Here is a 26,296-nt window from a genome sequence, read left to right as displayed (position 1 = left end):
GAACCAAAGGTTGTGAAAATGACGCAAATATGAATCTCCTCTTCTTTTTTTTTTGTCAGATGTTACTACGGTATACTGAAGTATAAGTACAAGCACTTCATAAGTGTTGTATGCTTTTATTGACAATTACATAAAGTTTATGCAGTAAAGTTTTAACAGTCAATATTTGCAGTGTCGACCCTTCTCTTTTTCAAGATCTCTGCAGTTCACACTGGCATGCTGTCAATTAACTTCTAGGCCACATCCTGACTGATAGCAGTTCATTCATGCATAAGCAATGCTTGGAGTTTGTCAGAATTTGTGAATTGTTTTTTGTTAGTCCACCCACCTGCTGAGGATTGACCACAAGTTCTTAATGGGATTACCATCTGGAGAGTTTACTTGATGAGACTCTTTACTGTAAAACACTTGAATGGTGCAAATGTTTTAAAAAAGGCTGTATGTCTATAAATGACAATCACGGTGTGGCTCTGAGCTCACTGCAGTTGTTCAGCACCTGATTTCGAAAATGGAATCTGGAATAACTTGTAAAATAGGGGCATCTGTCTGTGGGCACTGTACACACACAATCAATCACTAACATCACTTGCACGTTACAGTTATTGCCACATCCCATTTTCACATGTTTAGGTCATTATAGGAGTTCCTGGGAGGTCCGCATTTCAGAGGTAAAGCATGCAGTCCAATCAGGGCTCTGAGAAAACTTTCTACCTTGATGGTGTCCAAGCACTAGTGAAACACTGGGATAAGTGCATTAGTGTAGCAGGGGATTATATAGAGAAATAAAAAAAGCTTTTACTCTTATAACTATCTTGTGTTCTTCAGTACAATCAAAATGTTTAAATTTTAAGGCAAATGTTGAAACTGGGATTAAGGATCGCACATATAAGAGCCAACACCTTGTATAAACACTTTGCATGTCCTCTAGATAAAATTTTAATCTAAAAAAATTTTAACATACACATATAAAAAAACAATCAGCTCACACCCAAACAAACATAAAAGCCATTCAAGTAAAATATATCATCAATTCTTCAAAACAACACTGATTTAATAATCAAAGTTTTTAAAAAATTCCAGTTAATGTTTAAGTTTCACTTTAAGTCATCCCGCGCTACTCCATTTAAATATAAATTTTATGACCAGATGTGCCTGCAACTTTGTTCCCGTGGAATTTAATTGCACACTCATAAGCGTGTTTAATTTTTAAAAATGAATTTTGTAATGAACTAAAACTTTTACATGTTAAACGTGTAAAAGGTGCGAAAACGTGTTCATTAAGTAGATTCCAATTGCACACTCATAAGCGTGTATTAAAAAATGTACAGCGCCATCTGTTGAATTTTGAGATTAATTAATAATTTTTTCAGTGCTTTTTTTATAATAAGGGTATTTATGATTTAAAATTTCAAAGTAGCATATCTTCTCTTTCCATGTTAATTTTTTGAACAAACGAACATACAAACAGACAAACTTCCAAAAACTATTTTAAGGTGTTCTATTACTCATCTTACAGTACGTCCTCCGAAATAATCTTTTCACAAATATCTTCGATGTACAGAGCGCCAACTTTACAATTTTATTATATTTATACATTTACTTATCTTTATAGAAGAATCATTGGCTAAGATTGGAGAATCCTCTGTACCAGTACAACTCATATCAAGCAATGTAAACCGTCCACAATCAGCACAAAAAAATAAACATCTTAATGTGACAGAAATGTTACAAAATAAATAAATTTACAAACAAAATCAACCAGTCTAGTTTTGTAAGCACCTGTTTTTAAAGTTATGAAGTACACACAATCTCATTAACACATTATTTGTTTTTTTAGTTCGGGTGCTTCTTGAATAAAAATGTAAAAAAAAAAAAAAATTAAAACATGCTTGTTTTCCTGTTTCTATTTCCAGCAAGTGGGTAAGCGTTTGCATAGCTGCACACGCATACTTTATACGGTTTATTTCCCCCTAACTCTAACAGTGTACAGTATTTACCAGAAATGTTTTTTTTTTTCATCCTTATGAGAAGCTTGTACTTACAATGTAATGTTTTTCTTATTCTAATGTAGATCACTTAAAGTGCACCTTCACTTTTTGTCCAAGCTGGAGTTTGTTTGAGGTCAGGATGTGTGTCATTACACTCAGCAGCATCAGGAAGATGGTCATGGACATGACAATAACATAATGACTAATGCTATAAGAGGAGGAAAATAAATAATAATAATAAACATTAGCTAGATCTGCATAAAACTGCTGATTCTGATTCGACTGATTAATCAGTAGGTATTGATTTATTTGTTCAGAAGGGGTTAAATAATTTTCTTTAACGGCTGTGACAAATTACAGGTTTATATTAATATGCCATGTTAATGATTTCTGGGAGTTTAAAGACTTAAAAATACAAAATATAAAATGTTTAGAAATTACCTTGTGCCGATATCAAGCCAGCTTCCATAGTCTTTTACCAAAAAGAAAAATTGCTGAGGAACAGGAATACAAAACTATAAGATTGTATGACAAACAAACAAACAACACACAAAAAAAGCAACAATAGCTTAACATTTTGCCTGAGGAACCTACCAGCGCCATTAAATCAGAGATGACCAGCACGATGAGGAAAAGGCTGTAAAAGAACATCATAATCATAATCATCACCATCATGTACTTAATATAGTTATAAACATAAATAATCATAAAAGGTATCGTACAATTTTATTCTTCCGATGTGGTGTAAAAACAAAGCCTTTTTTTTGAAAAACTAGTTAAAATTCTTCAGGGGATCTTTCATAGACAAAGAAAGTAAGTTATTTATTTATAAAAAAATTTAAAGACACTCGTGCGTCCAATGATGTGAGACGATAAACCCTGTACCTTCGTGATGAAAGCCGTGTTGACACTTGAACACTTTCAAACGTGCACATCACAATTATGAATGGAATCAGGACCTGAAAAAAACAGCAACATGAACTCAAAAATATAAGACAAAAAAATGTTTTTTTTTAAAGGTGCAGTCTGCAACATCTTCCAGACCAGTGACTAAGCTTCCATTTTCTGTCTCCGCCCACTCTCTAAAACTCTACCTGTTTTGTCCTTCTTGATTTCAAAGCTTAGACTGCATGGCTTGGGGGGAAAAAAAATATAATTTTGTCTCTCATTTAAAACAATTACAAACTGCACCTTTAAAGTCAGATCATAAAAAGTATTTTTTACAGATAAAGGTTTGGGTTTAACGTCTCTAAATCTCCATATATTATTCGGACAAAAATAGTTTTGTGATTTATTTATTTATGTACACTACAGAAAGGAAACTTGTGTGCAAGTGTGGTACCTTCCACATTAAAAGTCCACCCATGATGAAAGGATTAAAGACGGTTAAAAAGCAGTAGATAGAAGCCGGGTCAAAACTGTCAAAGAGAAAGGATAACAGAAACAGAAAAGTGCTTTTATTTTTATTTAAACTTTCTATAGAATTGTCACTTTTATGTTTCCAAGTTTACCTGTTGATGGAGGCAATGTTTCCTGTACCAAAGAAAGCAATGATTATAAAGAATACCTGGTGTGTATTATTAAGGGTTAATAATGATCTAGATTTAGGGGGGGAAAAATTATGTAGCAAAATAACATTTAAAAAAATAATAAAAATGCAAGGATACAAAGAAGTATGATCTTCTGATATCGTCTAAACTCAGCTGCCTGATTCTGGATAAGTCGATATTTTCGGCAAAATCGATGTGTGAGAGCTGCAAAGAAAGTTTTGTTGTGGTGATTACATAAACACACTTAAACCCAGAAACCCAGAGTATAATTGTAAGAATAATAAATGAAAATCCACAAAATACACAGTGTTTGCTGAATCTTTGACTTTACGAAAACACTAAATATTTACTGATAAACACACTAGACAAGCTAAAGACTGTGAAAGCGTTCACTTACACCTACTGTACTTGTTGTTCAGTTTATCATGCCATCCAAAGCATTAACATGATAAAATCTTTACAGATTAGGTTTAGGGCGCTATTTAGGGCGCTATTTAGAGCATTTAATTTTAACAACATGTCATTACAACATAGCTATCACGCCTCTGCCTCTAAAGTTTGTCTGCTCTCTAATATAAATTTAATTATAAAGCATATAATCTAATGTGCATAATAATTAATGACATGACCTTGAATTTAATATTATGGTTGTTCAGTACTATACTGTTGTAATAGGTTACTTAATATGCAAATGTTTTAACATTATTATGAGTAAAGCATACATACAGTATGTCTTAAATCCAATACTGTATGTACGTATGCATGTGAGTATGTGAAAATAATTGGTATTATCTTGTTTATTTATAAATGTAGTGCTTCAAATGTTGTGTGTATAAATGTATATAAATGTAGTGCTACAAATACAAGAACCTTAACCAAAAGGGAAAAAAACAATCTTATTAATATAGCAAAAATGAGCACATTTGGTGGCATGTGGTTAAGTTCTGCTCCAGGTTTTGCATTGACATGCTGTGCCAGATGTTGTGGTTCTCAGTATCTGCACCTGATATTTGGTTAAGAGATTAAGGGTTTACAGATAGCACTGCCACCTTTATAGAAGCTTTTTGAGTGTGCTTTGTGCTTTACCACTAGTGGATTACCTACAGTAGTGGAACCCAACAACAGGAACCAAATTCTTCACAGAAGTATACACTGACACACAGATGATACAGTTCACTTAGGTATCATGTTTTCTACACAGTAAGTGAAAAGCCTACTGATCTCCTCTGACAGCTATGATATAAGTTGACCAGTTAAAAAATAAGCTTTAATTAATCAACGTTTATTGAAACACCTAGAATGTATTGGGCGGATCAACTGTATATACAAATGAAAAGTGTACGACTTATAAACCGCTTAACAAAACATTTCTATATTGAGTTTTCAACTATCTCATTCATTTAGTCAGTGCGTCTCGAGGCAAACTGCATTGTTAATTTTTTTGTTTGTTGTTTTTTTTTTAATTGTGTCCTTCAGAAACCTCTAGTGAGAGTTGTTTATTTAAAGAGGTGTCAGATTTTGCTGCGACTGGTTGTGTTTGTTTGTGTGTAAATGACTGAATAATTAAGTGAGTATGTGAGTGGGTGGATGTATGAGTGGGTTTTCTTCCTTCTCTTTTATTCTGATTTGCATCAAACAAGACACTTCTCCAAAACCAATGCTATTTTGCAGAAGCTAGAGAAGTTTAATATGGAAGTAAAAAAAAAAAAAAAAAAAAGGGTAGAGTTTAGATAGAAAAAGATAACACGATACAGCGGTTTAGGGACGAGACACTCAAGATTACCTCATTCCTGTTGGACATTCCGTGTGTATCTACGGCTTCTTGCTCCATATGGATCCACACGAACATCAGCCATGACAGTACGGGAGGAAACAGGGCCTCGTACCTTTATGGAATGCAAACCAAACATCTGTAAACCGGAGGTGCTGCTAGACATAAAGGAGCAAAAGCCCCAACTTTCTCAGATCACACATTTCTTTCCTTGATAGTCTGTTGCACATACCAAACTTTGCTAACTTACAATATGAACGTCCATTGCATAGCCCACTATTACTCCCACCGCCATACTGCTGCTATTCAAGCCGCAGCAATAATGCATTTTTTTATTGCACAATAATAAAAATAAATAAAAAGATATTTTCAGCTAAAAAAAATAAATAAAAAATCGTCAGCAATTTAAAAATCAGCTATATTTATGTACACGCCTAGTCCACCATCAGGCACCATGATGATGAAACTGTCTGTCATAAAGACCTTCCCAGGTAAGCGAGACCAAAACTCACCTCTGCTGTAGAGGAGATGTTTATTTAGAGTGAAATTTCAGAACATCCCCAAAAGTTATTCATAAACCTAAACTGAATATAAAATATATATTTTATATTATGATTAACGCTAAGATTGTTGTCCAAATTAAAACAGCTTAAAAGACCAACCAAGCAGAACTGAAAAAGTTAATTAGTTTAGAAACAATCGTATAATACGAACCCGTTAGAGCTAATGATACATGCGGACGGAAAAGGGAAAGTTAGCATTGTTTTAAACATAGGGTTGACATTATGACATTGTAAATGATGGAAACTCCCCTTCCAGCCCACTCCAAAAAGAACGATTTGTTTAATGCAATAAAATTTTTTCTTGTCTATTGCACTATAGATTATGTTACAAAACAAACATCCTACAGCAGGAATCCTGATCCATATTGAGTCAAGCGGGATGTGACAGTGGCAAGGAAAGAAGAAAGCAAGGCACCAGACTTAACATGTGGATGATCACCTGATTTTAGAAACTCTGGTTTCTCTTCTCTATAAACCATTTTTAAATTTCACATTTAGACACGATTGGTTCAGCATTGAGAATTCTATATATGAAAAAGTTGCACATGAATTTTCACACCTTAAATACAATTCTGGACTGAAAGAAGTTGCGAAAAAAAAAGAAAAAAAAACATTTGTGCACATTTTGTCTTAGTAAAGGCCGACTCTGACTGGGAATGTACGAGAGAAAAATCAACTAATGCTGAAAAAGTATATTTGTATTGGTCCAAACGTTTAAACTATTGTGCACGCAATATCTTTCTGCTCTGCAGTATGCATTACACTGCAAAAAAAAAAACTCTGTTGGTCACAGAAGGCTGTATATCCATCCCACTTCCTCCAAAGTTCTCCAGATCAACCACAGAGTATCAAAATGAGCAGTTGAAATCTTTGTGGTGAGAAAAAACAAGAACAATTCAGAGAAGAACTACGCAACAACTGTAAAATTGCCAAAGTAAGTGGTACTAAAGTGAAGATGGAAAGACACTCAAAAGTCTTTTAACTGTGAGTGCTTAGATCATGGGCCTTATAAAACTATTTAAAATCACTTCGACAGATGATAATGCAGATACACGACAAGCCTTATGATCGTACCGTGTGACTGTGTTAAAGGGAAATAAGGTCAACACAAGCGTCGCGCCAAGTCGAAACACATAATTTTGTCGTACAGACCACTGACTCGTACTATTAAATCATGTTGAAAGCTTGAAATTGGAAATGATTTACAAACCCAATTTCAAAAAAGTTGGGACACTGTACAAATTGTAAATAAAAACAGAATGCAATGATTTCAATATTTTAACTTGGATATACCTTTCAGCTTTGATTGTGGCATTTCCAGATGTGTAAGCTGCCCATGCCACATGCACTCATGCGACCCCATACCATCAGAGATGCAGGCTTCTGAACTAAACGCTTATAACAACTTGGGTTGTCCTTGTCCTCTTTAGTCTGGCTGACATGGCGTCCTAGTTTTCCAAAAAAGAACTTAAAATTTTGCCTCGTCTGACCACACGTTTTCCACTTTGCCAAAGTCTATTTTAAATGAGCCTTGGCCCAGAGAAAACGCCTGTGCTTTTGGATCATGTTTTAATATGGCTTCTTTTTTGAGTTTTCGCCGGTAACGGCGAATGGCACGGTGGATTGTGTTCACCGACAGTGTTTTCTGAAAGTATTCCTGAGCCCATGTTGTGATTTTCATTACAGTAGCATTCCTGTATGTGATGCAGTGCCGTCTAAGAGCCCGAAGATCACACAGGCATCCAGTTTGGTCTTGTTATCTACTTTTCATTTATGATGGCTACCAGGAGTGTTAAAGCCGGGAAAAAAGACGACACTCTAACAGTTGAGGCTATTTCTACGCTGTTAGGTAAACACCGTGAAGCGTTAGCAGCTGAATTTTAATCATCGTTTAGTTTACTGGAAAGTAAACTAGACCAAATTCCAGCCCAAGTAGAGGACCATGGACAGCGCTTACCTTTACTAGAACTTGCTACGGATGACCTGAGCCAGCGTGTGAGTGAGTTAGAGAACATCTGCTCCAGACTTCGGGAATGTAACTCTAAGTTACCAAGCCAAAGTCGTGAACCTAGAAGGCCGGAGCAGAACACAAAACCTGCGTGTCCTGGGTCTTCCGGAGGGTACTGAAGGTGGACTCCCTGCCGAGTTCTTCTCGAAATTTCTGTGCGAGGTGTTTGGGAGTAAAACGCTTCCATCCCCGCCTGAGATTGATAGAGCGCACCATATAACTGCATCCAAACCCGCTTGTGGTCAGAGACTTCGGCCTGTCATTCTCCGTGTACACCGGTACCAGGTTAAAGACCTTCTGATTCGGGAGGCTCGGCGGAGAGGGAAGCTGGAATACCACGGTCAGCAGGTTCGTATCGTAGAAGACTACGCTCCTGAAGTTTTAAATCAGCTAGCCGAGTATAGAGAAGTTATGACTGAGATATACAACCGCGGACTCCGGCCTTCTCTCCTGTATGCCGAAAAATAACGTAGTGCACTATAGTTTTATTTATTTTTAATACTACAATTCTCAGGAAAGTACCCTTTTTAACTTTAAATGTAGCCATGTTTACGTTTTTCCTGGTAAGAGTATTGTGTTAAACACATGTAGTTGTTATTATTATTTTTCTATTATTATTTTCTCTATTTCTAGTCACGTTTGTTTTACATGTTTGTTAATTTTTTAGAGTTACAATGTGACGTGGGAAGAGGGGCTGTTTTGTGTTTTTCTCCTATTAAGAGATTTCAGTATTATATACACTTTATTTATATATTTAATTATTATTTTATGTAAATTGCGTCGGAGAAGAAGATGGGGTGGTTAGCGGCAGAAAGATTGGTTAGGTGGAAAATGGAAGAATGGAAGAGCTTGCTGCTTTGTTTGTTAGCAGCTATCTTTGTTTGTTTGTGGGCAGTGGGGTGTGTGGGGGAGGGGTGTGGGGTGCAGGGGTGTGGGGTGCAGGGGTGGGGGATCTCCAAAGCCAGTATTATGTTAGTTCAGTGTACACTGTGTATCTTCAATAGGTTGCTCTGGTTATACACTTTTGTTTCAAGGCTGACACTAGGCATTTCATTGTTACATGTTTATCTACCTGCATCTCCTCTCAGAGAGAATGAATAGTTCTTTAAACTTTGTGAGCTAGAATGTTAAGGGTTTAAAACCATCCGTTCAAGAGAAGGAAGGTGCTCTCACAATTTAAACAACTTAACACTGCAATCGCATTTTTACAAGAAACTCACATTCGCAGTTCTGATCATTTTTGTCTTATGTGGCGTTGGAGAGGGCAGCACTACCACTCGACCTTTCAGGCCAAAGCTAGGGGGGGTCTCAATTCTAATTAATCCAAACATCTCTTTTGAGCATCATAATGTTATTATGGATATACATGGTTGTTATATCATTGTTTCAGGGAAATTATTTAATACTAATGTAGTGTTGGCTAATTTATATGCCCCTAGTTATGATGATGTTTCCTTCTTTGAACATTTTTTCTCTGCTCTACCAGATCTGAGCTCATACGCTCTCATATTAGGGGGAGACTTTAACTGCTGTTTAAATCCATGACTTGACAGGTCATCTACCAATCTTATACCTCTGAGTGAATCGGCCACGCTACTTTAGTCCTATCTTTGCAGCTTTGGTATGTCTGACATATGACGCTTCCTCAATGAAAAAAGAGAGAATACTCCTTTTTCTAACATGTTCATCATACTTTCTCCAGAATAGATTATTTCTTTATAGATAATCAATTGATCCCAATGGTTAATTCTTTTGCTTATCAGAGCATTGTGATATCGGATCATGCTCCAGTTGTTATGTCTATAAAGCTTCCCGATCTTCCTCAGATTACTAAACATTGGCGTTTTAATTCATCGTTACTGATAGAGTACGATTTTGTTAAATTTATGGAAGACCAGATAAAGTGTCACGTTAAATTGTTTGGGATGCTCTGAAAGCCTACCTCAGGGGACAGATAATTTCATACAGCGCGAATATAAAAAAGGAAGGCATATAAAGAGCGAAAAGACTTGACCAACCAAATTAAAGAAATTGATCAGTAGTATGCTCTATTTAAAAAACCCGATCTGTATAAAAAACGCGTAGAATTGCAAAGTAAGTTTGAACTTATCTCAACACATGTTATCAAACGTCAATTATTAAAGAGTAGGAGCCAATTTTACATTCATGGTGACAAATCTGGGAAACTTTTAGCTAGTCAGTTAAGAGGATTTAGAGCACAATAACACATTACAAAAGTTTGGATGGAGGATGGTACCATTACTACCGATCATTCTAAAATTGATGCATTCAGGAATTGTTATTCTCGATTATATACATCTGAGTTCCCAAAGGACCATAGTTCAGTTGAGAATTTCTTAACTCAACTAGCTATCCCAACACTGTCCCCCGATTCTAGATTAAGATTAGAAGGGCCCATATTACATGAGGAAATAACTTCAGCTATCTCATCATTGCGATCTGGTAAGTTCATGGGTCCTGATGGGTTTCCTGCAGAGTTTTTTAAATCATTCTCCTCATACCTTGCACCACAACTAGCTTTGGTTCTATCTGAGTCTTTTAAGCAAGGTAAGTTGCCCGCATCATTTAATGAGGCTCGCATCACCCTCATAGCAAAGAGAGATAAAGACCCAACAGAGTGCTCTTCATATAGACGCATCTCTCTTCTCAATGTGGATGTTAAAATCCTTGCTAAAGTCTTGGTTCGTAGATTAGAGAATGTTCTACCCTCAAGTATACCTGAGGACCAAACCTTGCCATTAAGCCACTAGCAATTGCATTCCGCAGTATGGATATATCTGGGATTTGGAGGCAAACTCTTTCCGCTAAATAATACAGCACTATACCCATCTCTATATTACAATTAGAAGGAAACATGAACACCTTTTTAAAGAAAATTTCATTAGGTTGTTGAGCCAAACAAAAAGGGACTTGGGACAATGGTCACCATTGTCCATGTCCCTGGTGGGACGCATTAATGCCATTAAAATTAGTATTCTTCCTAAATTTTTATATCTTTTCCAGTCTGCTTTAGATTCAGTTATATCTTCTTACCTTTGAAAAGTGTGCCCGCCACTCCTTATTACAGTTTAAGGTTGTACACAGGGCTCAAACTTAAACTTTCCCGTTTCTACCCAGACATTGATCCTTGCTGTGATAAATGTAAAAGTGGAGAGGCGTCTCTTATTTATATGTACTGGACATGCCTGAATTTGGAAAAATTCTGGAGGGATGTTTTTAAAACATCCCTTTGATGTTTTAAAAATGTTTTTGGGTTTGATTCCCTTCTTATTTAATTGTTTGTCTGTTTTCTTTTCCCTTTTTTGCATGCAGAACAGAAGGTGAAGTACTATAGCTAGCCATGTTACATTTATTCCTGGGCTGTAAACTAGACTTGAAACAATGTACATTAATGTGTACGGTATATATATTTATCCTATATCGTCGCATACTGTAGGATCTATACAATGTTTAGAGAACCTGTAACTTACCCAGTGCTTAGGAGAATGTACACACAGACCAGAGACATCAGAATACTCAGCAGCCTGTGGAAGAGTCGTGTTGAACTCAGCAGAGGCACAAAAAATGACGACACTGAATGAGAGAGAGAAAAGCATAAAAGCATTGTTAATTTAATAAAAAATTCTAAGCAACAGATTCAATATTAGTGGTGCTTGTGAAGAAAAGCATCACTTGTATTATCTTGCAGGCTTATCATTTGGCGTGTAAATAGTCCCATACCGTTCATCATAGACCCCTGAAAGAGGCGTCAAATCATGCGACTTATTTGGGAACGGGGTGCTATGACTTTTCTAAAGGGCGGGGTGACTTTTCTAACGTTGAGACCAAATTTGACGGATTCTAGCACAGAGCAAACATTTTGTAGAAATGTCAAATTTACCACATTTAAAGAGGCTTGCAAGCTGTGTCAGAACATACCACGCAAGAGGGTATAAGATGTAACCCTGGGGCATAGGAGGCACCCAAATATGCCGCATTGACATATTATGGTGAAGGTACTGCCCATTAAAAACAGGAAGTGCTCACAGTCGCATTCCCTGCTATGGTAAATTCCATAGGAACTTTGAACTGAACATAACCGTGGATTCCCTTGTCATAGAGACATGGGGACGGGCTCATTTTACTTAGGCAACCAGTCTCTCCGTATCATTGGAAAGCTGTCAAGCCATGCCCTAGCAACCATTTTAGAGCACCTTAGCAACTGATCCCGAAGACTATCATTATAAAAGGCCCAGGTTTTGCCATGGCAAGCACCACTTAGTTATATTTTATCATCATGCTGCTGAATTCTCAAATCTGATCTGGTAAGAAGGTGGGGCTAACAGTAGTGCAGTTGCGAATCGCAGGTTTGTATTAATATAATACAAACTGTATCAATCTGATACCTTATTATTTATATAGTGACACATTTTTAATAAAAAAAAAAGTTTACAAATTAGAGATATTGTTAAAACTATGATGTTTTGGTAAGGAGATGTTTATTTAACATCTCCAGGAGGTAAGACGTCTCTAGTTTCCCCAAGATGGGAAAATCTTACGGAACAAACAAGTTCGGTTTTATGCTCATCTTTTGTGTCTTAATGACTTACAAAAAGAGAGAGAGCAGTGAGGGAGTGACTGTTTGTAAAAACAGGAACTTGTTTTCAACAACATTAAATATCACCATAAACATATATTCAGTACAGTAAGTCCTGTCATTCTTTAATAAATGAAAACATCATGCCTCACAGTGTGTTATTCCATACTTAAAGGAAGATCAATAGAAATAAAAAAAGTTATCTGACCTAGTGTGCTCCAGCTGATGAGCTGATTAAAGAGTGGCAGGCCGTGTTTGAGTTGCAGACTAGAGTGTGTGCTGGAAAGCACGTAAGAGCACAGAGCCACCTGCAGCATCTGCAATCACCACCACAGTAGTAAAATTACAAAGCCTGCCTTTGACCAGAACAGGGGATTTACGCTGATCTGTTAACCAAGGAGGAATATTTTCAAACGTAAAACAATTTGTGTGTGTGAAAAAAAAACCTGGCCGATAAACAGCCGCCGATCTCTCGTATGCATTCCTGCATGTTTGTGTGATAAGATGTAGAGGACCGACGTGAACAAGGTTAGAGCTCCAGCACATAACCTGAATTTAAAAATACACACATAAACACATCACATAATAAATATGACACAACAGGCCAGAAATATAACCATTTCCATTTTATGAGTCAGAAAGTGAGACATCTTACACATAGTTGGTGTTGGGTTCTCGGCCTACAACGGGCAGCAGAGGAAACACTGCCAGGCACAGGCAGCTCAATACCCAGCTCACTGACCTGGACTAAAACACAGAACATGTATGTGATGTAATGGATTAAACATGCCGCATAATGTGGCATGCTTTAATAAATAAAACATAATTCATCCCTGCTACATGTAATAAAGCACTTCAGGATGTGCTGTTTAAGGAAACTGTATATATGTGTGGTAACAGGAACTTTGCTTCTTGAAAACAAATGCTTGCGTATCGTTTTCCCATAACATCATGACGTAAAGTGTTTTATTCCTTACATAACATATACTACTAGACAAATGCAGAGTCATATCATCTCCATATGATACTCTTGCATAAAATTAATTTTAAGCAGAACTGAAACCTCTGAATAGAATAATTTAGTAACAAAGGTTATTAACCTGACTTCATGGAAGCTATTTTGTATAAAGTTAAAAAAAAAAAATCAATTCATATCATGTGAAACCTTCACAGGAAATCATGCATCACCTTTTATTTTTTTCACTTTTCTCATCATGAAAGCAAGTGTAGAAAAACAACTCTTATATCTCACCTTGTTTTTTTTATAAATCCCTGAAGAAACAGGCCACAGCGACAGTGCTATCAGTCCCAGGGTCAGCATGGCCCGGTGGAAAAAACTCACAACCTACAAATCAATGGAAAAGAAAAATTTCTTTTTTTGGAAGCACAATTCTGTGGATTTTGTTAATATTTTCTATGTCTGTATGACTTACCAGTAACTCTATCCCCAATGTGATAAGAACAAAATATCCAAAGCATTTGCTCAGGGGCAAGGATGGAACTGAGCTGATAAAATCAACAAGGATCCTGAATCTAAAACAAGAATGTTAAAGAGACAAAATGCACAACTTTAGTTTTTAAAGTATAAAGCTAATAAATTGTAGATTTGGAGATTTGGATGGAAAAATCCAAATTAATTAACACAGGTTTCCAAATTCAACTAACAAATAGCAAAACCTTTTGCATGCTTAAAGAGCCAAGAACATCCCTAAGCCCTGCAATGTGACTTTAAATTATTCACCTTTTTTATGTGAGAAAACAAGCATGAACTTAACACCCACAAAAACATGCAGGTGACGAATATATTGTCTATTTTATGTATATGCATATGTATACGTATATAAACATGCAGTGTGAAACAAAACCACCCACATGTGCAAAATGAAACACAGGGTCCACGTAAACATGGTGTGAACTATCCATAAATGAATATTGTGAGTTTAAATAAATACTGAATGATAGGTATTAAATTTAAAGGAAAAAAGTTATGATTCAGTATAGTACAATTAGCAGGTAGTTAACTTTGTTAATTTGTCTTTACTCACAAATACACCTCAACCATAATATTAACACATTACGCCTTAAAAGGCCAGACCCATTTCTCCTTTAAGGAAAATTATGGTGATGTAACACAGACCATGCGAAACACATGAAAGACATAACATGGCTTAAAAGCCCTAAGTGATAGAGAGTATGTCACTGCAAATATTTTCCTAATTTGTTTTATATGCAGTATATTATTTGTTCATGAACTGCAGCTAAAACCGGTTGAATATATGATATATTAGGTGTTAGTAAATCACTAGAAATGTTAAATATTACAAAGAAATATAATTAGTAACAAAATACAAACGGTTTAAAATTAACTAGTTATGTCACATGTGCTACCCAGACACACTCTCTTTTTGGAAATGATGTTATGCGTACACAAATTCACAGACTGTCATGAACTGCAACAGGACCCCCCCCCCCCCCAAAGGATCCACTACTTCATGTTTTGCGTTGTCTGATCAGAGCACCTCGATAAAACAATTCATAATCAATAAAGTGTGGCTCACTCTTTAAGGACGCTGTACCACACAGGGACAGGGAGCAGGCAGTAGATGTAGTAGGTGAAAGGGCTGGACTGAAAATACAGAAAAAGAGACACCAGAAGGCCCATACAGGCAAACACCCGACCCAGATGTCTCCCTGCTGACTGAAACAACAGGAAACACAGCAGACAGGTGATTCAGAAAAATAGAATAGTATACATGATATCATTTCTTCTTTAGTACACCATTTAAATAAACCACCTAAAGGGAAATTACCAACATACATTTGATTGAAATGCAAATTTTTCCCAGTGAAAAATAGATTTACGGTTATAGATTGAATAATCCCCTTACACTGCTTTTATGTGAGGATATAGAATTAAATTTTGACAATTAAACATTTTTATCATTTTTATTTAATAGGGGTTTAAAGCAAACTAAATCATATGTACTCAGCAATGTGGTATTTTATTTATTTCAACTTTATACTCATACTCAACGTATTATTTATACATTTTTTTGTTATTTATATAATATTAGTAGATATCTCTCTCTCTCTCTCTCTCTCTCTCTCTCTATATATATATATATATATATATATATAAAAGGTGAACATTTAATTAAAAAAATAAATTAATAAAAAACTGATCAAAATAAGATCAGAATGATGAATTATGATTTGTGAAACCTCAAAATCTGGGAGTATCTATGTCTATTTCTTCAATAAGGCAGAAGCTGTTTTCAAACTATTAAACAGTCCTCTGGTTTAAATTTTACTTTTTTCAAGCCAACCACTGAACCACATATACAGTATGTACGTATGTTTACTACAGTATGTACTACACTGCCTGGCCAAAAAATAATTAATTAATTAATTAATTAAATTGAAATATAAGTCTAATATTTCATTCAACCACCTTTAGCTTTGATTACGGCACACACTATGGCGGCCAGTTCACATGTGAAAACAATTTCTTATGCTCCCAGAACCAGAACTCTTTTACAATTCCAAGTTCTGAAATATGGCCATACAATTAGGGAAGAAAACCTCCATAGATGTAATAACCTGGTCATTCAGTACATTCAGGTTGTTAGCTGACTTAATTTTATTGCCACATAACGTTGCTGAGTCTCGACCTGAGCAACTGAAGCAACTCCAGATCATAACACTGTCTCCAGAGGCTCGTACAGTGGACACTATGCATGATGGGAGCATCGCTTCATGTGCTTCATTGCTTCAATGCTCCCTAGCAAACTGAAGCCTTTTTTTCTGATGAGTCTCATTAACAAGTGTTTTCTTATGGACATACAGCTGTTTATTCCTAACCCTTTAAGAGTGTGTTTGTGTTTGTGTGTGTGTGTGTGTTTGTGTGTGTATGGAAGTAAGTGAAATAACTGTAAAAGTGAAATAACTGTAAAAAATAAATGACGTACATTCCTTTCATTAACTAAAGGCTAGTGGGTTGGTGTCAGGTGTCTAAAAGTCCCACAGACACATTTCAGTGTGGATTTTTTCTGCCTTTAAAGAAAACCAATGCACAGAGTATCTGAACAGTGAAAGGCTGACAGCTCCATAAAGATGATAAAGCCACCTATACTGCTTATCCTGTCCGAGGGGACTTGAGTCACTAGGCGGGCTACACATCACACTCACACTCATTCATGCACTAGAGTCAATTTGGAAATATCAGTTAGAATAATCTGCTTGTCTTTCGACTGTGGGAGGAAACCAGAGAATCTGGGGGAACCCCACGAAGCATGGCCAGAGAGAACATGCAAACTCCACACCCACAGACCGGAGGCGGGACTTGAACTCTGGAGAAGCGAGACCACAGTACTAACCACTACGGCAATGTGCCCTCTCCCCCTCAAAGAACACTTAGCTAAAGGTATAGTGTTTAATCTCAATATTCTATTTATAAATCAATTGTGCACATCTTATCTTACTGTGTCTCTTCCTGCAGGCGGTTTGCGCAGACTGGCATGAGTCTTCAGAATGACCAAAACCACATAAGACGTCCATCCAATGAACCCTAATACCACGCTGCAGCCCAGGAAAATGCGGTCGTACGTGTGGTAGTAGGACAATCCCTCCATGGCCTGATCGATCAGAACCTTACACTGATAAATCTGAGAAAACAGCAGAAGGTTTACAGTTTAGTGAACACTGTGACATCAGTGTTTAAATTACTGTTAAACCTTTGTTCAGTACTCACAGCTTCATCGAAGTGCCCTTTCTCTATCAGTGATCTTGTGTGACTTAGAAACTCTGTCATTTTAGAATCAGTCAGGAATCTAAACAGGTAACAGTAATCAGACGCTAGTAACATGACTGAACGCAATATGGCTTAAAAAGACCAACAGTCCACTCACTGGTAGGGCGTGTAGAGAAATGACAAAGTTGTCTTCTTTTTCTGTGTTATTTTCACCTGATCATGAACAAAATAATGACATACATGATTAGAATAATCATTATATTAATTCTGAAGACAAGCAATAATTCAAACAAATCAAAAGAAGCGCAATGGAACTCACTTTGAATTGCTCCAGGATTTGGACGGCATTTGCGTACATGCTTTCAGCTTTAAAATGCTGGCTGTTATTGAGGTACTCGAGTGGAAGGACCCCCTGCAAATCAACATATCGAAATGTTGCATTTCAGTAGAGGGGAAGAGGAAAAATAAACTCTAAAATTCTACACATTCTCTGTAATCACAGGAAAAAAAATGTACTTTTTAGATACTCAGCATATCGACTTCTACAAACCAGCAACCGAAAGGCACAAAGTGAAAGATTTGGAGCCAACAAGAGCCAAAAAGTTTTAAAAGATTAGCTCAAATTTTTGAAATTTTCAAAAAAAAATTGAGAAAAATTTATATATCAAATCAAATTTACATTTTATTTGTCACATACAAAGTATGATACAGTATGAAGTGAACTGCATAAAAAAATTGTGTTTTCAAATAAATAATATAATGTATGAAATACAAGAAAAAATATAGGACTGTACACGATTGTAAAGATAAGTTTTTATATTTCTTTTATATATTTTCTTATGTTTCGATAGCTAAACCTACTCTTATTTCATTTTATTCCGCTATTTATTTCTTAAATGTTTTGTTTTTTTAAGGTCACTGGCGGTCGTATAAGCATTTCACTAAATATCGTACCGTGTATGACTGTGTATGTGACAAATAAAATTTTAGTTTCTAAATATTTTAACAAAATAATTCCAAAGTCGGCTAATACATAAATATAAAACATTTCATTAAACGTGAGTGATTGACTGCACTAACAACACTACTCTGATGGAGATTAAAGTATCAAGGCGATACACACCACTAACAAATAAAAAAAAATTACTTCTGGTGAGAATGTGTGTATCGGCAATTAATTGTACAGTTTACCGCATTCTGACTTTTGCATGCGAAAGGTAACTCCCATGTTGTTTTTTCAGTGTTTGTTTAGCATGTTGTTGCAATTCAATAACAGGACAATGGTTAAAAAAACATATTGTTTGGGTGTAAAAGATTTTCAAAACAATACCGATCTCTAGGTTCCATCCACAGAACCAAAACCTGATGCATAATTGGGTAACTGATGGATAAATGATATAACTTTGGTCTCTTCTATTTTTATTATAATCACGATTATATTACATTGAAGTAAAATGTATCATCATCACTATGCCAGGGATATAAAAGATCATGTCTGGATCCCAGTCTTACCACAGAGTTGAGTGGGATGGGAACCCCGATGAGGGATGACATGAGCGGTGCTATATCAGCCTGTATTCATGAAAACAAATCAAAAGAATCACCACCATCCTAATCTAAAATAATGTAAAATTAAGACAAAGAGTAAAATTGACATCAAACCTGGTTGACATCAATCCTCCTGTACGTCTCCAGACCCCAGTCTGAGATCATCACAAATCATACAGGTAATGTCTACATAATACACACTACATAATGTCTGTAAGGGGTTAAATAGATGAAAACATACCTCTGCTGTACTCATCGTCATAATTCTGAAAAGTCGTGGTTCTCTGAGCTCTTTGAACTCCGGCCCCCCACGCCACCAATGGAGTGAGGGTCTCTGATGGATGACTGGCTCCATGAGACCCTACAAGCAGAACCAAATAAGCAGCCATAGTTATGTGTCTTAGTTATTTGCTTAAACATGTAAAAAATATATTTTTTTATTTATTTCAGTAGGTTATTTCTGAGCTAGAGGCAAGCTGAATAATATGGAGAGGCACATTAGGACCACAGATCATTAAGAAACACTGTTGGCATTTCTCCTCTGATGGAATCTTTCAAATTATCTGATACTGTAGCTTAAAAAAATGTTGTGGTACAATGCGATGATTAAGCTGATTGCTATATAAAAGCAAAAACAAGCTCCAAAGTCTGTACATTTTGCAGATCATGAACTATTGAACCATATGAACACTGATACCACCTCCTGTACTTACTGTATGACCTCCATAGCTTTATAGGAGTTTTTGGCAGGAGCTGGACTACTGACTTGACATGCATCGTGTCATAAGCGGTGCGCATATTGAACATTTGTGAAATTTTGTGAAATCGGTTACAAAATCTATATCCGTTTGAATACAGTTTATTTTTCAACATGGAGCCTATTTAATTCCCTTGGACTAGGACTGTAGTTACTCAGAAATTTATATTTTAAATGTCAGAGTTTTTGGAACACCAAATATGTGGTCATGCGACTTACTTAAGAACGGTCAAATCGCAATTTCTGCTAAGGTTTGCCTCTGCGCATGCATTATGAACGTAAACTGTCACGACATGTAAATCTGATATGATCAAAGAATCAGAATCGGGACAATGTGGCTTGTAATGTGAACACATCCATAGTGAAAAATCTTGGTTATAAATGTGAATTAACCCTGTAACAGACAGGGTGTCCAAATATTCAGGAACCAATGAGAGTGAACAACAATACTTCTCATGTTTTCTCAGCTGCTGCATTGTGCTTTACTAATTTTGCGCGACATATCGAACCGTTGGTTCCTGATCTTTTTTTTGCTCAGCCTGTTCATTTACAGCTTTCAATTTCAGTATGCTTGTTGTCTTCTCTGCGTTCCGGAACTTTGCGTCACATCTGTGACTTTACACACTGACGTGGTTTCATTTCACCATGAAAATGTAAACTAGAAAATATTCAGGAAGATCTCCTTCAGGAGAAAAAGCAACAGCAATTATTTGTTTTTTGAAAAAGCTCATTAAGTCGGAACAGATTTAAAACTTTACCCCAGTTTGTCATGCCGTGATCAGACGAAAAAACATACGCTGTCTTCTTATCGTTCCCAAAGAACTCCTCGAACACAGAAACGATCTCGGCCACTCCGCCGTCAACCAGGCCAACGTTGTCCAGATACTCCCTTGTTTGAGACAAGGAAATAAAAATATATATATCTATATTGTACATGTTATCAATCAACCTGGAATTAATAAAAATCCAAAAAGTCTATATATAATGATATAACTTTTTTGTTATATAACTCTCAAGGATTTCTCACTGATGCAGAAACACTGTATATGCTGCAAAATCTTCGCACTTTGATGTGACAAAAGACATAGAAAATAGAATTTATTCAAAATAAATTTAGTCTGACTTTAATATTGATGTTTATTCAGATTTTCTATCACCTATACCATATAACTATGTTTGGCATTTTAATCTAATCTATAATCTAAGCCTACAGGGTGTGTTTATTATTCAAATGTAAGACAACACCTTAACACTTACGCTGCTGTGGTTATTTCACACATATGATGTCATAAGGCACTGAACTCTCTTTAAAACCACAAAGATAAAAGGTGAAGCTACAAGGTAAGAATACCATAGGGTGTACTGATCAGTACAACATACAGCGGTATGCCTGAGTTAACAGCTTACTTTGACATGGGCCGGTGGGCGTGTCCATTAGTGTCAATTCCAAGAAGATGAAGGAAAAATACAAGCTTATCTTCATGCAATTGGGACATGAGGGTTTGATTCTGTTTGGCCGATCTGAAAAAGTCCTGCATCGGAAAAAAACAACAATATATGAATAGATATCATTAATACAGAATCACTTCTGTACAATATTTCCCATTATTTTAAAGCTGATCAATACAAGCTCTGCCTATCAATAAGCCATGTGACTTTAATACGAACAATTAGATTAAAGGTCATGTTTTTCGGTGCACATGTGCACATCCGGCTCTGGTCGGTCTGTTTTCCTTAGGACTATTCATAGACATAATGATCACTGTTGCTGGCTATAAACTAACATAAAGGAAATGATGCCTTGTGGCTACAATCACTTGGATACTTTTAGGACTGAAACTGCCATGAACAATTTTAAACCCAAGTCTTCAGCCTCAACAAAGTGGCCTTTAAGTTAACTGAAATGCATTTCCTGTTATACAATAGCATAGAGCTTTTTATGGTTTCGCTATTGAGTCTGGTTCCTCTCAAGGTTTCTTCATCATTTGGTCTGAGGGAGATTTTTTTTTTTTTTTTTTTTGCCACCAGCACCTCCGGCTTGCTCATCAGGGTCATTAGGGACAAAGTGAGAAAGCTATAAATGTATACATTTTACAAATTATATTTAAAAATCTTATGTCTGTAAAGCTGCTTTGAAACAATGGACATTTTTAAATGTGCAATATAAAAAAAATCTATAATTTTTGCTATTCACAAAGGGCTGAAGACTTGTATGAACGAACAAACACTTTATACACACACACACACAGTATTGTGCAAAAGTCTGTTTTTTTGTGCAATCTTTTTTTATACATACATTTTTTTTTATCTTACAGGAAATATATGTTGGCCATAAAAGAAAGCAGCATATTATGTCCACATTAAGACCATTTTTCAGACAAAAAAAAAATATATTAAAAGCTCCTGCGTTTTGCTGCATGAGGAAAGAAGCAGGGGCGACAAAGACCTCAGAAGTACTGCAACTGGTTCTGCAGGATGTCCAATAAAACTAACCAGCTAAAAAACTTTTTAATAGAACTACAAAAAATTGTAAATGATATAAAATTTTAAGCAAAGGCTTGTCACACCAGTTACTGACTTTCTTTCATTTATTACTCTTTATTGTTTTTTTATAGTTAGTTTTTTAATATAGAATTTTTTTTTTTTTTTGATATCCTTGCTCTACAGCAGTGCTCAAGACTTTTGCACAGTACTACAGTACACAGTACTTGCACAGTACACACGTCTACCAGTCAAAAGTTTGAACACAAATTTGGATTTATTTTCTACATTTTAGAACAATACTGGATTTTTTTAAAACTTTGAAATAACACATGGCAGTAGATAATTATTAAATAATAACATTTAGTTGTTATTGAAATGAGTGTCAGCTGTTCTGGAGCAGTTCTCACAAGAACAGTATTGTGTCGAGTGCATCTGCGAAACCCATCAAGCACCACGATAAAACTGATTCTCATGAAGACCTTCCCAGGAAAGCAAGACCCAAACTGACCTCTGCTGCAGAGGAGAAGTTCATTCAGAGTCACCAGCCTCAGAAATCACCAATTAACAACCAGCACCTCAGATTAGAGCCGTTATGAAGCTTTACAGAGCAGAAGTAGCAGATATACATCTCAATATCAACTGTTCTAAGAGATCATGATGTATTTAGTGACACTTTAAGTATTGTTTTAGAGTGGAGAAAGAAATAAAAATCAGAAAAGACCATGAAATTAGAAGTGTGTCTACGCTTTTGAATGGTACTATATATATGAAATGATTGTTATGGTTATTATTATGTTATGTAATATACAGGCATTTTGTTCTAGAGCAAAATAAACAACTACTCCCAAACCTTACTATTACTTTTTTTTCATTGCTAGTTATGAGTGAACAACTGATTTCTTTATGAAACATTATGATTAGATTTTGTTTTTATATTGGTTATGTGACTTTGTACGGCTCAAAATGTTAATCATTGTCCATGAAAAATTCTTATTAAATTCTATTTGAACCTGTTGTGGCTTTACAGGACCACCTTTAACGTGCCTGAGACGTCTGTGATCACAATGTTAAGGATTTCCCCCTGTTCATTCAGCTCTAAAGACACACACACACACACACACACACACACACACACACACGCGCACACACCTTCACTTGGTCAAAGACCCAGGTATCCAGTTTGGAGGCGTCCTTCGAAGCGAAGTCCTCCATTGCAGCAGGATAAGTATGAGTGTGCACATGATCTCCACTCGCTCCTATAATAAACACAGAATGACACAGAGCCTCTGTATTTATTCTATACCAGTCCCATGGAGGTGAGTGTTGTGATTTACTTGTGATTTACCTTTAGCGAACATGGGCAGGATGTCAGGACTTCCCCAACACCATGTGCGCCTGCTTTCATTAAACACAGAGTCAAACTCCACGGGATTCTCCTTCCAGCCTGCACAAGCCCACGCAAACACATTTATACCATCGGTTATACCAGTTACAAAAACATTACCACTCTGTGTTAATTACCTTTGGCCACAGCGCTGACATCCTCATAGAAGCCTGCAATAAGAGCCACATGTCCAGGACGGGATTCTGTAGGTACACGTGTATGAGACACTCCCCATGAACCGCTCTCCTGAATTACACTCCTAATGACAAATTAGGAAGTAACCAAATAAAAAGAAGATTTTTTGTTTCTGGGCTCTGTGCAAGGAGATCACAACATTAACACCGAATGAACAGTACAACACGTAGAACCCAGTCTGGGGGTGATGTGTTTCACAGGAGGGGACACTAAGAACTTCCGACTGGCCTGCAAAGGAACATTACAGAATCTCCAGTCCACTAAACATCTATAGGTCTGTTCTGATACAGTGAAGAGGAGGGAGGCAGGAACATATAGAACAAGTAAAAAGGCAAGAATGAAAAAGGCAGAAGGAGAGAAAGGAAGAAATGTAGTATGCAAGGAAAGGAAAAAATGAATGAGGTAAGGAAGAAAGTAAGTAAGTAATTAAGTATTTAAGGAAGGAAGGTGACAAAGGGAGACTTAAGGGAAGGGTGGGTTTGGATGTAGGAAGGATAAAAGGAAGAATAATAAAAAAAGAAGGAAAAGTTAAGGAAGGAAAGTAATGCAAGTAAGAAAAATGCAAGTAATTGATGGTAGGAAAATAGGAAGGATGGAAGGAAGAAAAGGAACTATAGAACAGAAGGCAAGTAAAAAAGGATGGGCAGAAGTAAAGAAATTAATGGAAGGAAGGAAGAAATAAAGAAATGAAGAACAAAAAAAGAAAGGAGCAAAAGGTGAGAAATAAAGAAAGGAAGAAAGGAGGGTGCAAAAAAGTTAAGGGAGGAAGAAAGGAATGAAGGAACATAAAGAACAAAGAAAAAGGAAAGAATGAAATAGGGCAAAAGAGAAAAGGAAAAAAAGATAATATGAAAGAAAGTAAATGATTTATTGAATGAATTAATAAATGAATGAGGGAAGGAAAAAATGAGACAAGGGAAGACCGAAGGAAGGGTGTGTTAGGAAGGGTAGCAATAGGGAAGGCTAAAGGTAGTGTTTGGATAGAGAGCAAATTCAATTTCAATTCGATTCAATGTTATTTGTGTAGCGCTTTTAACAATTAACGTTGTCGCAAAGCAACTTCACAAACTACACAATCAAAAGAACTATTTAAGCTTGTATGAATCACAAAACTGTTCCCGATGAGCAAGCCGAGGACGACGGCGACAGGGGCAAGGGAAAAACTCCCTGAGATGGTAATAGGAAGAAACTTTGGTAAAGAAAGAGCAAAATAAAGAAAAGAAGGAAAAGTGAAAGAAGGAAGAAAAGAAAGAAAAGGACAGAAAGCAAGTAATGAAAAAATAAAAGGACTTAATGCAATTAATAAAAGTAAGGAAGGAAAGAAAGAACAAAAAGAAAGAAGGAAAGAATGAAAAAAGTGGAAAAGAAGGAAAGGAGAAGGGAGACAAGAGCAGGCAGGTTTATATAGCGATATAATGGGCAGAAATATAAATTATGAAAGAGAGTAAAAGCAGAAGACAAATAAGGGAACATGAATGAATAAATGAATGAATGAATAAACGCTCTCTTCACACTCTTAATGCAATTAATAAAAGTAAGGAAGGAAAGAAAGAAGGAAGGATGGTTGGAAAGAATGAAGAAAAATGCTAAATAAAAGAAGGAAGGGAGGAAGAAACATAAAGAAGAAAGGAAAAGGAAAGGATGAAAGAATGACAAAGGACAGAAAGGAAGAAAGGTAGGATGAAAGGGAGTGAATGTATAAAGGAATAAAGGAAGGAGGGAAGGAGAAATAGGAAGACTGAAAGAAAGGCAAGTAATTAAAAGATGGACAGAATTAAAGCAATTAATAAAAGGAAGGAAGGAAATAAAGAACACAAATAAAGAAGGAAAGAATGAAAAAAGGGCGGAAAAGAATGAAAGGAGAAGGGGGACAAGAGCAGGCAGGTTTATATAGCGATATAATGGGCAGAAATATAAATTATGAAAGAGAGTAACAGCAGAAAACAAATAAGGGAACATGAATGAATGAATGAATGAATGAATGCTCTCTTCACACTGTCCCTACCTTAGATAAGGCGTCCTGATGGTGTCGTTGATGTCAGGCTTAAACATGCTGTCTGCCCTCAGACCGTCTGCCACGAACAGCACCAGGCGCCTGGCAGGAGACGGCAGGGGCACACGCTGAGGACTCATCCCATGGACCAAGGGGGACGTGAAGTAGATGTCAAATATGGAGATGAAGAAGACGACATGGACCAGAAGCCCTGCGATGAGGAAAGTGATCATGTTCATCCTGTCTGTGGATCTGATCCTGTGGAATAAAACAACAACAGCTGTTTAGAGAACACAGAGTTGATCATTACATTCTCAGGTTGGATTCTGAGAGGGTTAAAACACGGGCTGAACCCCAAATGCCTCCCTGCTCCCTGTACAGGCACACTACCCTTGGGGGGACTATAATGGTTTAATGCCCCTCGATAGTGCACACTATGTAATAAACAGGAAGTGATTTGGGATTTTCCTCACTTTAGTCCTACCTGTGCGATATTTAACACATGTGTCATGTTTGCTTCACCATAACAGCGACTTTTAGAACTTAACCGCCAAATAACACAGTCTCACACTATAACAGATTAAAAAATATATACTAAAATTAGCGTGAATAATAACTTTACACTGAATAAACACTCTCGAGCAGCTTGTATGAATTTCTGTTCTCCACTTCCTGGATGACGTCAAACACAATCGACTCTCAAAGGAT

The 26,296-nt window shown here is 36.4% G+C and overlaps 1 protein-coding gene across 1 annotated transcript; it reads right to left on the bottom strand.

Annotated features, from left to right (window-relative positions):
- Positions 1–997: 997 nt before the first annotated feature.
- Positions 998–26,248, bottom strand: pign (phosphatidylinositol glycan anchor biosynthesis, class N). Its single transcript, XM_053488391.1, has 29 exons — positions 26,073–26,248; positions 25,601–25,846; positions 23,538–23,659; positions 23,362–23,460; positions 23,166–23,272; positions 20,940–21,064; positions 20,291–20,421; positions 19,017–19,136; positions 18,890–18,930; positions 18,740–18,799; positions 17,547–17,639; positions 17,385–17,440; positions 17,228–17,306; positions 16,959–17,141; positions 15,036–15,175; positions 13,911–14,010; positions 13,730–13,822; positions 13,133–13,224; positions 12,924–13,026; positions 12,686–12,794; positions 11,372–11,474; positions 5,322–5,424; positions 3,656–3,742; positions 3,500–3,555; positions 3,331–3,406; positions 2,874–2,947; positions 2,583–2,625; positions 2,430–2,482; positions 998–2,196 (listed from the first exon to the last, which is right to left on the bottom strand). Exons 2-29 carry the CDS (start codon positions 25,825–25,827, stop codon positions 2,073–2,075), a joined length of 2,799 nt encoding a protein of 932 aa, XP_053344366.1. The 5' UTR covers positions 25,828–25,846; positions 26,073–26,248; the 3' UTR covers positions 998–2,072.
- Between the last annotated feature and the right edge of the window lie 48 nt (positions 26,249–26,296).

Source organism: Clarias gariepinus, chromosome 26 (genome assembly GCF_024256425.1).
Source record: "Clarias gariepinus isolate MV-2021 ecotype Netherlands chromosome 26, CGAR_prim_01v2, whole genome shotgun sequence".
Taxonomy (NCBI): Eukaryota; Metazoa; Chordata; class Actinopteri; order Siluriformes; family Clariidae; genus Clarias; species Clarias gariepinus.
This window is presented reverse-complemented; position numbering and strand designations above follow the sequence as displayed.